At 48.4% G+C, this 15,710-nt stretch overlaps 1 protein-coding gene across 1 annotated transcript in view; it reads right to left on the minus strand.

The window, feature by feature from the left end:
• The window catches only part of LOC311150305 (E3 ubiquitin-protein ligase HECW1-like), a gene marked incomplete at both ends in the record, with an annotated part of 68,814 nt that overhangs the window by 19,915 nt on the left and 33,189 nt on the right, over window positions 1-15,710 (minus strand). The window contains 5 exons of the mRNA XM_084187708.1: window positions 5,288-5,409; window positions 5,680-5,789; window positions 8,424-8,577; window positions 12,110-12,214; window positions 15,634-15,710. The exon at window positions 15,634-15,710 is cut by the window's right edge and continues 1,432 nt beyond it. Coding sequence (XP_084043834.1) covers window positions 5,288-5,409; window positions 5,680-5,789; window positions 8,424-8,577; window positions 12,110-12,214; window positions 15,634-15,710 — 568 coding nt within the window. The remainder of the gene's footprint in view (window positions 1-5,287; window positions 5,410-5,679; window positions 5,790-8,423; window positions 8,578-12,109; window positions 12,215-15,633) is intronic.

The following is a 15,710-nucleotide window of genomic DNA, read 5'->3' on the forward strand; positions in this document are numbered from 1 at the left end:
CTACCAAGTGGCGTGGCGAGAAGCTGTCTCCGCACCACGTGCTCTCACCACTGGTGTCCCCCAGGGCTCAGTTCTAGGCCCTCTCCTTTTCTCCCTATACACCAAGTCACTTGGCTCTGTCATATCCTCACATGGCCTTTCCTATCATTGCTACGCTGACGATACACAACTAATCTTCTCCTTTCCCCCTTCTGATAACCAGGTGGCGAATCGCATCTCTGCATGTCTGGCAGACATATCAGTATGGATGACGGATCACCACCTCAAGCTGAACCCTGGCAAGACGGAGCTGCTCTTCCTCCCGGGGAAGGACTGCCCGTTCCATGATCTCGCCATCACGGTTGACAACTCCGCTGTGTCCTCCTCCCAGAGTGCGAAGAGCCTAGGCGTGACCCTGGACAACACCCTGTCGTTCTCCGCCAACATCAAGGCGGTGACCCGCTCCTGCAGGTTCATGCTCTACAACATTCGGAGAGTACGACCCTGCCTTACACAGGAAGCGGCACAGGTCCTAATCCAGGCACTTGTCATCTCCCGTCTGGACTACTGCAACTCGCTGTTGGCTGGCCTCCCTGCCTGTGCCATTAAACCCCTACAACTCATCCAGAATGCCGCAGCCCGTCTGGTGTTCAACCTTCCCAAGTTCTCTCACGTCACCCCCCTCCTCCGCACACTCCACTGGCTTCCAGTTGAAGCTCGCATCCGCTACAAGACCATGGTGCTTGCCTATGGAGCAGTGAGGGGAACGGCACCTCTGTACCTTCAGGCTCTGATCAGTCCCTACACCCAAACGAGGGCATTGCGTTCATCCACCTCTGGCCTGCTGGCTCCCCTTCCTCTGCGGAAGCATAGCTCCCGCTCAGCCCAGTCAAAACTGTTCGCTGCTCTGGCACCCCAATGGTGGAACAAGCTCCCTCACGACGCCAGGACAGCGGAGTCACTCACCACCTTCCGGAGACATTTGAAACCCCACCTCTTTAAGGAATACCTGGGATAGGATAAAGTAATCCTTCTAACCCCCCCCCCCCCCCCCAAAATTGTAAAGTGGTTATCCCACTGGCTATAGGGTGAACGCACCAATTTGTGAGTCGCTCTGGCTAAGAGCGTCTGCTAAATGACGTTAATGTGCCCTTGAGCAAGGCACTTAACCCTAATTGCTCCTGTAAGTCGCTCTGGATAAGAGCGTCTGCTAAATGACTAAAATGTAAATGTAAATGTAAATGTAGGTACAGTGAGGGAAATAAGTATTTGATCCCCTGCTGATTTTGTAAGTTTGCCCACTGACAAAGACATGATCAGTCTATAATTTTAATGGTAGGTTTATTTGAACAGTGAGAGACAGAATAACAACAACAAAAATCCAGAAAAACGTATGTCAAAAATGTTATAAATTGATTTGCATTTTAATGAGGGAAATAAGTATTTGACCCCTCTGCAAAACATGACTTAGTACTTGGTGGCAAAACCCTTGTTGGCAATCACAGAGGTCAGACGTTTCTTGTAGTTGGCCACCAGGTTTGCACACATCTCAGGAGGGATTTTGTTCCACTCCTCTTTGCAGATCTTCTCCAAGTCATTAAGGTTTTGAGGCTGACGTTTGGCAACTCGAACCTTCAGCTCCCTCCACAGATTTTCCATGGGATTAAGGTCTGGAGACTGGCTAGGCTACTCCAGGACCTTAATGTGCTTCTTCTTCAGCCACTCCTTTGTTGCCTTGGCTGTGTGTTTTGGGTCATTGTCATGCTGGAATACCCATCCACGACCCATTTTCAATGCCCTGGCTGAGGGAAGGAGGTTCTCACCCAAGATTTGACGGTGTCACGCCCTGGCTCTGGGGACTCTTGTATGTTGAGCCAGGGTGTTAGTTTCTTTGTGTAGTGTCTATGTTTCGTTTTCTATGTTCTGTTCTAGGTTATGTGTTTCTATGTTGGCCGGGGTGGTTCTCAATCAGAGGCAACGTGAATCAGCTGTTGCTTGTTGTCTCTGATTGGGAACCATACTTAGGCAGCCTGTTGTGCACTTGTGTTTTGTGGGATCTTGTTCCGTGTAGGTTTGTGTTTATGACCGAGGACTTCACGTTTCGTTTTGTTGTTTTGTTGTTGGTTAAAGTACTCAATAAAAGATGTACGCATTTCACGCTGCGCCTTGGTCCACTCATTACGACGATCGTGACAGAAGATCCCACACAAAACAGGACCAAGCAGCGTTTCCAGGAGCAAACGCCGGAGGTAACGTTGGTAGATGTCCTCCTCGGTTGGGGGAGGATAACGGAGGAGGAGGCCGTCAGTTACCGGAGGGCGATGAAGGGGGAGACCCAGGCAGGAGAGGAGAAGCGGCGCCAACCGGGCCGTCGTCGGACAGGCGAGAGGCAACCCCAAGACATTTTTTTGGGGGGGCACACGGCATGGACGACGGGGCTGCTGGAGGCAGCTACAGGGCGAGATTGTGGACTAGGAGAGAAGGCCACCAGGTTACGGGGGCCATTGGTCATTAGAGGGAAGGAGAGTGTAGAGGCACGGCGAGAGGTACTGGGGTGTGTTACCAGTCCGGTCCGGCCCGTTCCTGATCCCCGCACAAGGCCAGTGGTGTGTGTTCCCAGTACGGTCCGGCCTGTTCCTGTCCCTCGCACCAAGCCTGTGATGCGCGTCGCCAGCCCGGCCCGGCCTGTTCCTGCCCCTCGCACCAAGCCTGTGGTGCGCGTCGCCAGCCCGGCCCGGCCTGTTCCTGCCCCTCGCACCAAGCCTGTGGTGCGCGTCGCCAGCCCGGCCCGGCCTGTTCCTGCCCCTCGCACCAAGCCTGGGGTGCGCGTCGCCAGCCCGGTCCGGCCCATTCCTGCTCCCCGCACCAAGCCTGTGGTGCGCGTCGTCAGCCCGGTCCGGCCCGTTCCTGCTCCCCGCACCAAGCCAGTGGTGCGCGTCGTCAGCCCGGTCCGGCCCATTCCTGCTCCCCGCACCAAGCCTGTGGTGCGCGTCGTCAGTCCGGCACAGCCCGTGCCTGGTCAGGTACCGGTCAGCTGCTCCACAACGGAGCCTAAGCAATCCGCTCCACCGATGTCCAGTCCAGCTCCAGCCAGCGGGGCCAGACCAGACCAGGGGCGCTACGGGGGGGTTGTTAGAGGGTGGTGGTCACGCCCGGAGCCGGATCCGCCTCCGAGGTGGAATGCCCACCCGGCCCCTCCCCTGTTGGGTTTATGTTGGCGCGGTCGCAGTCCGCGCCTTTGGGGGGGGGGGGGGTACTGTCACGCCCTGGCTCTGGGGACTCTTGTATGTTGAGCCAGGGTGTTAGTTTCTTTGTGTAGTGTCTATGTTTCGTTTTCTATGTTCTGTTCTAGGTTATGTGTTTCTATGTTGGCCGGGGTGGTTCTCAATCAGAGGCAACGTGAATCAGCTGTTGCTTGTTGTCTCTGATTGGGAACCATACTTAGGCAGCCTGTTGTGCACTTGTGTTTTGTGGGATCTTGTTCCGTGTAGGTTTGTGCTTATGACCGAGGACTTCACGTTTCGTTTTGTTGTTTTGTTGTTGGTTAAAGTACTCAATAAAAGATGTACGCATTTCACGCTGCGCCTTGGTCCACTCATTACGACGATCATGACAGACGGTACATTGCCCCGTCCATCGTCCCTTTGACGCAGTGAAATTGTCCTGTCCCCTTAGCAGAAAAACACCCTCAAAGCATAATGTTTCCACCTCCATGTTTGACGGTGGGGATGGTGTTCTTGGGGTCATAGGCAGCATTCCTCCTCCTCCAAACATGGCGAGTTGATGCCAAAGAGCTCCATTTTGGTCTCATCTGACCACAACACTTTCACCCAGTTCTCCTCTAAATCATTCAGATGTTCATTGGCAAACTTCAGACGGCCCTGAATATGTGCTTTCTTGAGCAGGGGGACCTTGTGGGCGCAGCAGGATTTCAGTCCTTCACGGCGTAGTGTGTTACCAATTGTTTTCTTGGTGACTATGGTCCCAGCTGCCTTGAGATCATTGACAAGATCCTCCCGTGTAGTTCTGGGCTGATTCCTCACCGTTCTCATGATCATTGCAACTCCACGAGGTGAAATCTTGCATGGAGCCTCAGGCCGAGGGAGATTGACAGTTATTTTGTGTTTCTTCCATTTGCGAATAATCGCACCAACTGTTGTCACCTTCTCACCAAGCTGCTTGGCGATGGTCTTGTAGCCCATTCCAGCGTTGTGTAGGTCTACAATCTTGTCCCTGACATCCTCTTTGGTCTTGGCCATGGTGGAGAGTTTGGAATCTGATTGATTGATTGCTTCTGTGGACAGGTGTCTTTTATACAGGTAACAAGCTGAGATTAGGAGCACTCCCTTTTAAGAGTGTGCTCCTAATCTCAGCTCGTTACCTGTATAAAAGACACCTGGGAGCCAGAAATCTTTCTGATTGAGAGGGGGTCAAATACTTATTTCCCTCATTAAAATGCAAATCAATTTATAACATTTTTGACATGCGTTTTTCTGGATTTTTTGTTTGTTATTCTGTGTCTCACTGTTCAAATAAACCTACCATTAAAATTATAGACTGATCATTTCTTTGTCAGTGGGCAAACATACAAAATCAGCAGGGGATCAAATACTTGTTTCCCTCACTGTATGTATGTATGTATGTATGTATGTATGTATGTATGTATGTATGTATGTATGTATGTATGTATGTATGTATGTATGTATGTATGTATGTATGTATGTATGTGTGTATGTGTGTATGTATATTATTTTACTGCTCTAGGGATATAATTATTGTTTGGATAACCTTATTTATTATTATGTATTGATTTTTACCTTACATTTTTTCACTCATTATGCGATGCACACTGCAGAGAACACTGGAAGAAGAATTGTCACTGAATTACCACAGTGAATTATTGTAATGTTTGTTTATGTGTCAATTAATCCCATAAGGGATGGGTTGCCAATTGGCGATTTGACACGAAAATAAAATGTCATTCATTCATTCATTTCTTAATTCGGTAGGTTATCAAAGGCAGAACAAGACGGTAAATAAAGGTTAATCTGACAATCAAACATTACATCCAAAGAGCTAAACTATCAAAGGGCGGCAGGTAGCTTAGTGGTTAAGAGTGTTGTGCCAGTAACCGAAAGGTCGCTGGTTCTAATCCCAGAGCCGACTAGGTGAAAAATCTGCCGATGTGCCCTTGAGCAAGGCACTTAACCCTATTTCCTCCTGTAAGTCGCTCTGGATAAGAGCGTCTGCTAAATGACTTATTTATTTGTTATTTTTAAAGGACTATTCCTGTTTGAACAGCACTTACGTAGTTGGCATGTAGGACCGTGAAGAACTCGGGGTGGGTGACGAACTTAACGGCAGGGCACTGGAGGAGCAGGGTGATCTTCTGATTGCTAACGGGGGACGAGGGGCCCTCTCTCCTTGGCTCTGCACACAAAGGGAGGCAATGCATGGCTAAATATTTAATAATATATGTACAATATGCATGTAATACAGTAGTATTACATACATTGATCATGTTAATACCATATTAATGCCATGTGTTGCTCAGTCGGTAGAGCATGGAGCTTGCAATGGGTCATGGGTCTGATTTGAACTGGGGCCACCAATAGGAAAAGGTATGCACACACTATTGTAAGCGTCTGCTAAATGGCATATTATTCCATTATGGTTTAGGTAAAGGAGTGAGATACACACCAATGGCCTGTGGTGGAGAGTCTATTTCCGTTTCCGTGCTGCCACTTCTCTCCAACCGCCGTCCGCCACACTCATCCTCCGTCGCCATGGTCCTCTGGATGTTCTGGTACCTGGAAAGGAACAGGAAGTGACATCACCGTACGTCACTGCACCAATGAGGCAACTTATTGCATCGAGGCACTTTACAGTCAACTATGTTGACTTGATCTGCTACTGTACACCCTCAAGCAGCAAAAGTAGATTCTCTATACAATACTGCAGCTTTGCACCTTTTTGTCATTGATAAACTAAACTTTATACTTTCAAGATGCAACCCACGTCCACCATTTTTAAATCTGGAATCCATAGCAGTGAAACTGCCACGTCCGTTAACGATATAACTGGGTAATTTCTCATATTTTATTCTTCATTGGTCAGTGGGGGTCCCTTGTGACATAAAATTAGGTCAGTGTGTGGAAGGAGAAATTTGTTTATGTCTGAAGGTGTGTGTTCTGAATCTGATGTGGGCAAACCACTCTGGAACATTAAAGACAAGGGGGCCCTCAGCGACTGGGAGCCAAATTTAAATGTGTGTATGTGTGTGTGTGGGGGGGAGTGTGTGTGATTGTGTGTGAGAGGTATAGAAAAACTGAGAATGAAAAAGAGTGATTAAGCATATCAGTTAGATGGGAATTTAGGCTGCATGTCCAGACATGTCCGCTAGATGGCAGCCCAATACAAACATAAGAATACACTGACGGTTTACCAAAGAGGTGATATCACATGAACAGTAGTTACAGAGCACATCACTGGGAATCCAACTGGACAGCACATCATATGACTAAGGCAAGGCAGCCTAAGAGATATTCAGTCATGCATGATCCATTCTGACCATCTTATGCACTGCATCTTGTTACTTTTATTTAGGTATTCTTTCTTAAAACTGCAGTGTTGGTTAAGGACTTGTAAGTAAGCATTTCACTGTAAGATCTACCTACACCTGTTGTATTCGGCGCATGTGACAAATAACATTTGATTTGATTTGAAGTAGATCCCCCTCTCTGCTCTCATCCTCTCATCCCCCCTTTTCTATCCCCTCTCCTTTACCTTTCATTATTACCCTCCCCTGTCCTCCAATCTCCTCTCTCCATCCCCTCATCCCCCCCTTCTCTGGTACGGCAGGATGCCCATGGCCAGGAAGAACGTGTACAAACACTCATTTGTTCCCTGTGCTGTGGGATTACTAAATACAACATGAAATGTCTTGGCACTTATTTATTTACCTAGTTTAACATTGCAGTTGGGGCAGCGGCCAGTTGTGAGTGAATGTATCGATGTCCTCTATGTGCTTGTGTATGCTGGACTGACGGTTTTCAATGTGTGTGATGTGAATGTGCATGTGTACGATGATGCCAAAGGAAAGGACAATAAAGTTATGTTCTATTCTATTCTCTCACCCCCAAACAAGACCACAAACCACCCACACATCCCAGGAAGTGAGGCATCACAATATAGTCTCCACCCGCCCCTCCACCTCTACCACCCTCTCTCCCTCCCTCCCTCCTCCTCTACCACCCTCTCTCCCTCCCCTCCCCTCCTCCTCTACCACCCTCCCTCCCTCCTCCTCTACCACCCTCCCTCCCCTCCTCCTCTACCACCCTCCCTCCCTCCTCCTCTACCACCCTCCCTCCCCTCCACCTCTACCACCCTCTCTCCCTCCCTCCCTCCTCCTCTACCACCCTCTCTCCCTCCCCTCCCCTCCTCCTCTACCACCCTCCCTCCCTCCTCCTCTACCACCCTCCCTCCCCTCCTCCTCTACCACCCTCTCTCCCTCCCTCCCTCCTCCTCTACCACCCTCTCTCCCTCCCTCCCCTCCTCCTCTACCACCATCCCTCCCCCCTCCCATCCTCCTCTACCACCCTCCCTCCCTCCCCTCCTCCTCTACCACCCTCTCTCTCTCCCTCCATCCTCCTCTACCACCCTCCCTCCCCTCCTCCTCTACCACCCTCTCTCCCTCCCCTCCCCTCCCCTCCTCCTCCTCTACCACCCTCTCTCTCTCCCTCCCCTCCTCCTCTACCACCCTCCCTTCCCTCCTCCTCTACCACCCTCCCTCCCTCCCCTCCTCCCCTCCTCCTCTTCTACCACTCTCTCTCCCTCCCTCCCTCCTCCTCTACCACCCTCCCTCCCCTCCTCCTCTACCACCCTCTCTCCCTCCCTCCCTCCTCCTCTACCACCCTCCCTCCCCTCCTCCTCTACCACCCTCTCTCCCTCCCTCCCTCCTCCTCTACCACCCTCCCTCCCTCCCCTCCTCCCCTCCTCCTCTTCTACCACTCTCTCTCCCTCCCTCCCTCCTCCTCTACCACCCTCCCTCCCCTCCTCCTCTACCACCCTCCCTCCATCCCCTCCTCCTCTACCACCCTCTCTCCCTCCCTCCCTCCTCCTCTACCACCCTCCCTCCCCTCCTCCTCTACCACCCTCTCTCCCTCATCCCCTCCTCCTCTACCACTCTCCCTCCCTCCCCTCCTCCTCCTCTACCACTCTCTCTCCCTCCCTCCCCTCCTCCTCTACCACCATCCCTCCCTCCCTCCCCTACTCCTCTACCACCCACCCTCCCTCCCTCCCCTACTCCTCCTCTACCACTCTCTCTCCCTCCCTCCCCTCATCCACTACCACCCTCCTTCCCTCCCTACCCTCCTCCTCTACCACCCTCCCTCCCTCCCCTCCCCTCCTCCTGTACCCTCATCCCCTCTTTCTCCCAGTCTCACCTCCTGTTGAGCTGTTCCATCTGCTGGGTGGAGCTGGAGCGCTGGATGCCGTTCCACTTGGAGGCGGCGTGCGTGGGCCTCCGCCAGGTGGTGGTGCGGTTCACATGGTCCACGTAGAAGACACGTCCGTGGCTGTCGATGCGCGCCTCCCAGTCTGCACACACAGCAGGAAGTACACAGAGAGGGAGGGGGGACACAAAGAGGGAGACATGAAATTCCGGGGGCGTGATTGTAATACAACACCCAATTAAGAATGACAAGAAAAGAAAGGAAAGGAAGTTGAAAGGGGTTTGAGTAAGAGATCTAGTGGTAGCAAAAGGGAAAGCTGGATACAGGAAAGAGGAGTAAGGATAGGATGGGAGGTTTGCTTTGGGAGATGAGTGAAACTGACACTGGGTTATTGTCTGCTGTGGTCAGCTGGCTTTGGGATCAAAGTAATCTCACGGAGGTCGATATTGTATTAAGCAACTAGCTATATGCTTCACACCACAGGACATTCAGAAAGGTTGCTAACATCAGACAGGAGTTGGACACCTAAAGATGAATGTACAGTACATCCCTGCATGAATGGACCCTCAGTAAATGGTAAACACATTACCTTATAGTCATTGGCCGTGTCCCAAATTACACCCTATTCCCTATATAGTGCCCTAATTTTAACTAGAATCCTATGGGCCCTGGGTAAAAGTAGTGCACTATATAGGAAATAGGGTTCCATTTGGAATGCAGTCCTTGTCAGCTTTGGTGCTCCCTATAGGAATTCCACATACAAACAGTACATCCACAGCAACAGAGGACCGTTGCCCACAGATTTACACATTAATAGTGAAGGTCATCGAGAGCCAAAGTGCCACTTCACCAGTGTGCCTGATGACACATACTGTTGGGAATGGCAACCGCAAAGGCAAAATACAAGGGATACTTCCAGATGTTTTAAAATATGATTGAGATCCTGTGTTTAAAACTTGGAAGTGCTTCTAAATGGCATCTGTTGTTTGTGAGAAGTACAGGGCTGATGACTAGCTATGATGCCATTAATTAGGTCTACAGTTGTAGCCAAGGACCAGCATGTAAAGTAATCTCCCAAAACCACTTAAGCCTCCGTCCCAACACATCCATTTAGCCTGCTGTACATATTTTCCCTTTCTGTCATCGCTTTCCCTCTACATCTCTCCCTTTACCTCTACATCTCTCCCTCTCCCTCTACATCTCTCCCTTTCCCTCTACATCTCTCCCTCTCCCTCTACATCTCTCCCTTTCCCTCTACATCTCTCCCTCTCCCTCTACATCTCTCCCTCTCCCTCTACATCTCTCCCTTTCCCTCTACATCTCTCCCTTTCCCTCTACATCTCTCCCTCTCCCTCTACATCTCTCCCTCTCCCTCTACATCTCTCCCTCTCCCTCTACATCTCTCCCTTTCCCTCTACATCTCTCCCTTTCCCTCTACATCTCTCCCTCTCCCTCTACATCTCTCACTTTCCCTCTACATCTCTCCCTCTCCCTCTACATCTCTCCCTTTCCCTCTACATCTCTCCCTTTCCCTCTACCTCTCTCCCTTTCCCTCTACCTCTCTCCCTTTCCCTCTACCTCTCTCCCTTTCCCTCTACATCTCTCCCTTTCCCTGTCTTTCCTCTATCTCTTCTTGAAACCCTCAGGGGGTTCAGAAGCTGGGCCTCACCCTGGCCAAATCTCTTTCCCTTCTCCTCCCTCTTTTTAATCATCATCTCTCTCTGTAGCGGGGCACAGCAGTGGGTGGGTAATCATGGTGATGGGATTCACTCTAGGATTATAATAATATAATAATATGCCATTTAGCAGACGCTTTTATCCAAAGCGACTTACAGTCATGTGTGCATACATTTTTGTGTATGGGTGGTCCCGGGGATCGAACCCACTACCCTGGCGTTACAAGCGCCGTGCTCTACCAGCTGAGCTACAGAGGACCACAATTAGAAACCTGCTGGCTTTCACAACACATGGGAGTGAGGGAGTGAGGGAGAGAGAGAGAGAGAGAGAGAGAGAGAGAGATCATCTCATCTCACACACCCAGGAAGTGGATTATAACCCACTAAATGCACAGCAGTACAGCCTGCTACTAGAAGCAGCAGAAAATATCCTCACCCCAAAACCAAGGCAAAAGTGTTGAAATGGAACTTATCACTCATGAGACTATGTTGCATGAGTTGTATACTACTGTATTCACACTGGCAGAATCGTGGGTAGTGTAGTCAGTGCTGTGGTATGCAGACAGAGAGAGAAACAGAGAAACATGCATACAGGATATTATTGCTGTGGAGGGAGTTACTTGGAGTCAGCGTGGAGAGATGTGGGTATTATCACTGCACTGCAGAGTAGAGCTGAATATTCAAGCCTATTTGGGGATGTGGATGTGTCTATTTGAGGCTGTAAGGTGCTTACGTTAGATATGAGGGCTTTGGGAGATACACGATTGAGAGGCAGCTACTGTCGGAGATAGTTTAGTCTGTAGTTTGGTACTGTTTTGAAGAATGTGTGTATGTGTGTGCACATTCATGTGTGCACGTGTCCTAAATACTAACACAGTATGAGTCAGTCTGTGAGCTGTGAGCATATTAACAACATCTCCTGATAGAAATATACCTCCTAGCAGCAGCTCCTCTCCATCCCTGCTCTGCTTATTCTAATGAGCTGGAAGAGAGTCCCTCTTGGTGCAGCAGCACTATATTTGTGGCTGTCAGATCTCTCCCCGGTAACTCCCTGCTGATTTGGTTTTTGGAGGCTATTTTTAGCCATTTCAATGGCTGCCCATTTCATAGTAAAACCCAAAGCTCAGCAGGGCTTCTGCTGGTGTGACATTGCACCAAGTCCCAATATCAATACAGACAAAGAACAACCGAAAAACAGGATGAATTCTCTGCTCACAGGGGAAGAGAAACTTGAGTTAAAAAAAGAACAAAGAAAAGCAATGTAAAAAGGAAGAGCGAAATATTGCTTTTCATTTCATCCCAAAAAATGATACTGTGAATATTTTTCATTTTACTGCAATTTAATTTAGCAGCTTACAGAAGAGATCACAAGGAACCATGTCTATGTTAGCGATAAACTACATTTTCCAGCTGCAGTCACATTCAACTCTTCTCTAGAGTTCATGGAACTTGTAGTCCAACAGACCTTAGCGTGAAGCGAACCCCACAGCCTCCACTGGTATCAGACGCCCTGCTGATATAAATATAGACTGCCTTTCCCGCTCTGCCTCTCTGCGGCCTGTCACTATAGAAACGGTGGTGGTGAGGGCTGTGGTGCCTGATGCGTGAGATGGTACAGCACCCCAGGATGCCACATAGTAGCATAAAGTAGCACATAGAAACCCAATCTGGCAACCCATGTGTAGCAAAACCTTGGACATAAAACACACCAGATCTCATGACTCCAGTGGGACCAGGGCGACCAGAAATGACAGTTCTAGAAGCTCAAATGGTGTGAATGGTCGAACAGAAAACGTCAAGGATGGATCAATGTACTGATAGACAGAGAGATGGATAGGTAGCACCAGAGTGGTGTGTCCCTCCCCATTGGAGAGATGTTAAGAGAAATGGCTACATGCACATCGAATGCGACACACATATCAATGCACACGGGCGCGTGCACACACAGACACACGACTCCAGAGTAAGAGTAAGGGTGGTGAATGATGTAGGAAGGCTTACTTGGAGGCAACGGTTCATCAACAGTTGGGTAATGGTGGGGGTCAGGTCGCAAAGCAGGACCTTGGCTGACTGAAGGAGGATGACTGCATGGCAAGGAACTATCTCCTATACAGACATGGGAGGAGAAACACAGGGGAACCTGTGAGCTAACAGAGGTGGGAAATGGAGGTTGGTGAACGTAAAAGGAACCCTTTTACCAACGTCGACATGTATCCGATATATTGTCTCACATCGGATAAATGTCAGGGGATGAGAAATTGGGAGCGAAAAATGCAGTTTCAGTGTCATTGAGAGATTTTTCAGCAGGTTTGATAATATTTTCTGTCTTTGTCCCCCATACTCCATTGCGGTCAGTGTGTCTCCTTGGAAGGGGCCAGCTAAATAAATCAGGAGGTAGAAAAGCGAATACCTGTGCAGAATGGATAATGTGCCACTGAAACCTATCTCAATGGTATTGGTATGTTATTTCTAGGGCACTCTACCCAGCCCAGAGGGACCACAAAGTAAACACACTCTTATAGTGACCAGAGAGAGAGAGCGAGAGAGATAGAGAGAGAGAGATAGAGAGAGAGAGATTGAGAAACACATTGTGGGGGTGTTGTGGGCGTGACTTTTTTCAGTTCAGAAAGTGCAGTGTGTGTGGCTGCTACTGTACGGTCCTATAAAAGCTGTTTTATTTCTGGCCTGATTCAGGTTTTATTTCTCCCTTTAGTTTTTCCAGGTTTTTCCCCGTTTTTTGTTTGTTTTCACTCTCAAAATCACACGTCTTTAATAGAAAAACAATAACATTTTATGTTCTAAGTCAACAACAATGTTTAAACCACATCAGAAGATCCTTTAATGGGTTACTATTTAATGCAAGTGGGCACCAGGAAGAGACTGCTGTTTGGTTAAGCGGTGTTGCTGTAGCGCTCATGAGATTGCAGAGTTTGCCAAACAAATGGCCACTGGATTGCTGCAAATAATCATGATATCATTCTGCCAGGTAGGGATAGGCTACTTTATAGTTAACATTTAATTGAGAAGGTTTTTGGGAAAGCCTTTCCATCTTTACCAGAAGAAGGTTATCATTAGCATCATATCGCTAACGGCTACACAAAGTGTATATATGCACGCACTGCACACATGCACACAGACAGGGTCATTCCTGCATTTTGTTCATGTCTTATGATTCACTTGGGCAAATTAATGCATTTTATATTAAGTTTAATAGATTTAGTTGATTTCCTATTAAGTTCAATACATTTTTGAATATTGTGTAATTCCATTTAAAAGTTTGGATTCCGTGATTCTCCGCAACACGGATTCTATAAGGCCCTAATACTGTTCTGTGTGTGTGTAGCTATTGTACTGTGTGTGTGTGTGTGTGTGTTATAGCACAGAGCGGGCGCTGCTATTTAGAATGTCAGGTAAACGGCAGCGGAACCTCCCAGTGCTGAACATTAACAGTAGTGAATGTGAGCGTGGTGGATCAGTGGGGACTGACTTGGTTCTGCTTGGCCGGGTTTGTACTGAGTACGTTGTAGCTGCAGGTACCTGCATGGCTCCCACCCACCCACTCCTTCTCTCAGTATTCAGCAGTGTGTGTGGTGAGCATACTGTGTGTCTGTGTTGGTGTAGGATTTATCTCCCACCGTATAGTATCTCCGTCCATAAAGAGGTACTGTCAGCCCTCAGCTCTCTCTGCCCTTCCAACAGATAGAGGGAGAACAGAGAAAACGTCAAACAACTGTCAAGACAAATTACAGATATAAAACCGCCACATGCTCCCCCCCAACATGACCCATTTGCTCTAACAATGATAACAATAGTCAGTTACCTAGGTGACAGAAGTTCTGACATTTTTTCGTTAGCAATTCTAATTAAGGAAGAAAGACTTTGAAGTGCATGGGGGGTGAAAGGAGAAAGATATAAAGTGCAGGCAGCAGTCTTGCCGTGCCCTGATCGAGGCATAAAATGGGGCCTTAATTTTTTAGCTCTGATTCGTGATCTACATTGCCTATCGTGTCTAATGAGAGTCAACATGTAAAAAACGGAACACTTGTGTAGCTTTGGAGAACACAGGAGTTCAAGTTGAAAGAAAACCATGCATTTTCAGCGTATACCCTAAAAACAGCCAACAGATGTAGGTATGTTGCTCAGCATCAGCAATGTCATCGTGAACAATGTAAATGAAGCTGAATTGTGAACTTGTTTGAACAGAACTGTTTCAAATTCATACGCAATCACTTCCTTTGTCCTAATTATCTCACTATTATCTCATTTTGTCCTTACTTCAACACAACCCAGCCTCAAATGGTTGGGCATCCACTTTGTGTAGCAGTGTTTTCACCCAGTAACTGAACCAGTAACTGAACCAGTAACTTTACCAGTAACTGAACTAATAACTGAACCAGTAACTTAACCAGTAACTGAACTAATAACTGAACCAGTAACTTAACCAGTAACTGAACTAATAACTGAACCAGTAACTTAACCAGTAACTGAACTAATAACTGAAACAGTAGCTGAAGCACCATTTCAGTCAAAGCCAAATAAAAAACAAACATAGAAACAAAGAACATAGATAACAAAACAACATGGCAGTAGAAAAGCAGCTTATGACCAAAAACAAAAGCCTGGTACCATATGTCTGGGCAGGCAGGCAGCCAGGAACCTAAAAATGCTGTGCTACCATGAGTTTGACCACATTCTTTGTGTGACCTAACCACCCCATGCTGACCCCTCTCCTCTAAGGCCACCATCACCTTTGACCCCTGTCCAGGAGGCCTGATGTGTGTGTTGATGTGTATGTACAGTATGTCGATGTGTGTGTGTGTGATGTATGTGTGTGGGGAAGACACACACAATGGTCATCGCAACAGACACAAACACTATTGTGAAAGGAGCAAACTGGGGGTAAACGCACAACTGCGGGGGTCTGTGCTTCCCATAGCCTCCTATCTCGAACCACGGTGCACTGCTCTTTTAAAGGACAAACAATGATTAGCACAATCATGGGTGATGGTTCGGTTGGCATTCACTCGTTTCACGTTTGTGAAACTGGAAATGAGGTCGGCAGTGGGGGTTGGGGGGGAAGATAATTAGAGCGACACTGACAGTGCTCACGCACCTGAATGTGGGGGGAGAAATAACAGGGCTCCCTGTGCAACACACTAACGGGCAACCAGGCCTGTCACAGCGGAGACTATGGATTCAGTCACAATAACAGAGCTTTCCTGTACTCTCTCTATCAATAGTGGTGAGGAGGAGGCCTTGTTTCTAAAGATAAGGTTCTGTGTATAGTAAGTTATAATTATTGTGGTGGGCTGCAATGCTGTGCAGTTGTTGTACAGTGTAACCATCACAAGGTAGGAGAGTAGAGTAGTCTTGCAAAAATAGAAATGGGGGTTGTGTTTTCATTTGTTATTCTGGGTATGTTTTTATCACATTTGCTAAGGTTGACCTGGTCTTAGGGTCTGAACAGGGTAAACACACATTTACCAGGTGTATCAGTTAGTACGTGACTAGAAAGAGCATCTCACCTCCTGCTGTCCTATCGCTAGGCCCGGCCACCGGTGACTCCCCGCTCCCCCCTCTCGTCCCCTCCTCTGTCTCCTCC

Source organism: Coregonus lavaretus, assembly GCF_964263955.1.
Source record: "Coregonus lavaretus genome assembly, chromosome: 2".
Classification (NCBI taxonomy): Eukaryota; Metazoa; Chordata; class Actinopteri; order Salmoniformes; family Salmonidae; genus Coregonus; species Coregonus lavaretus.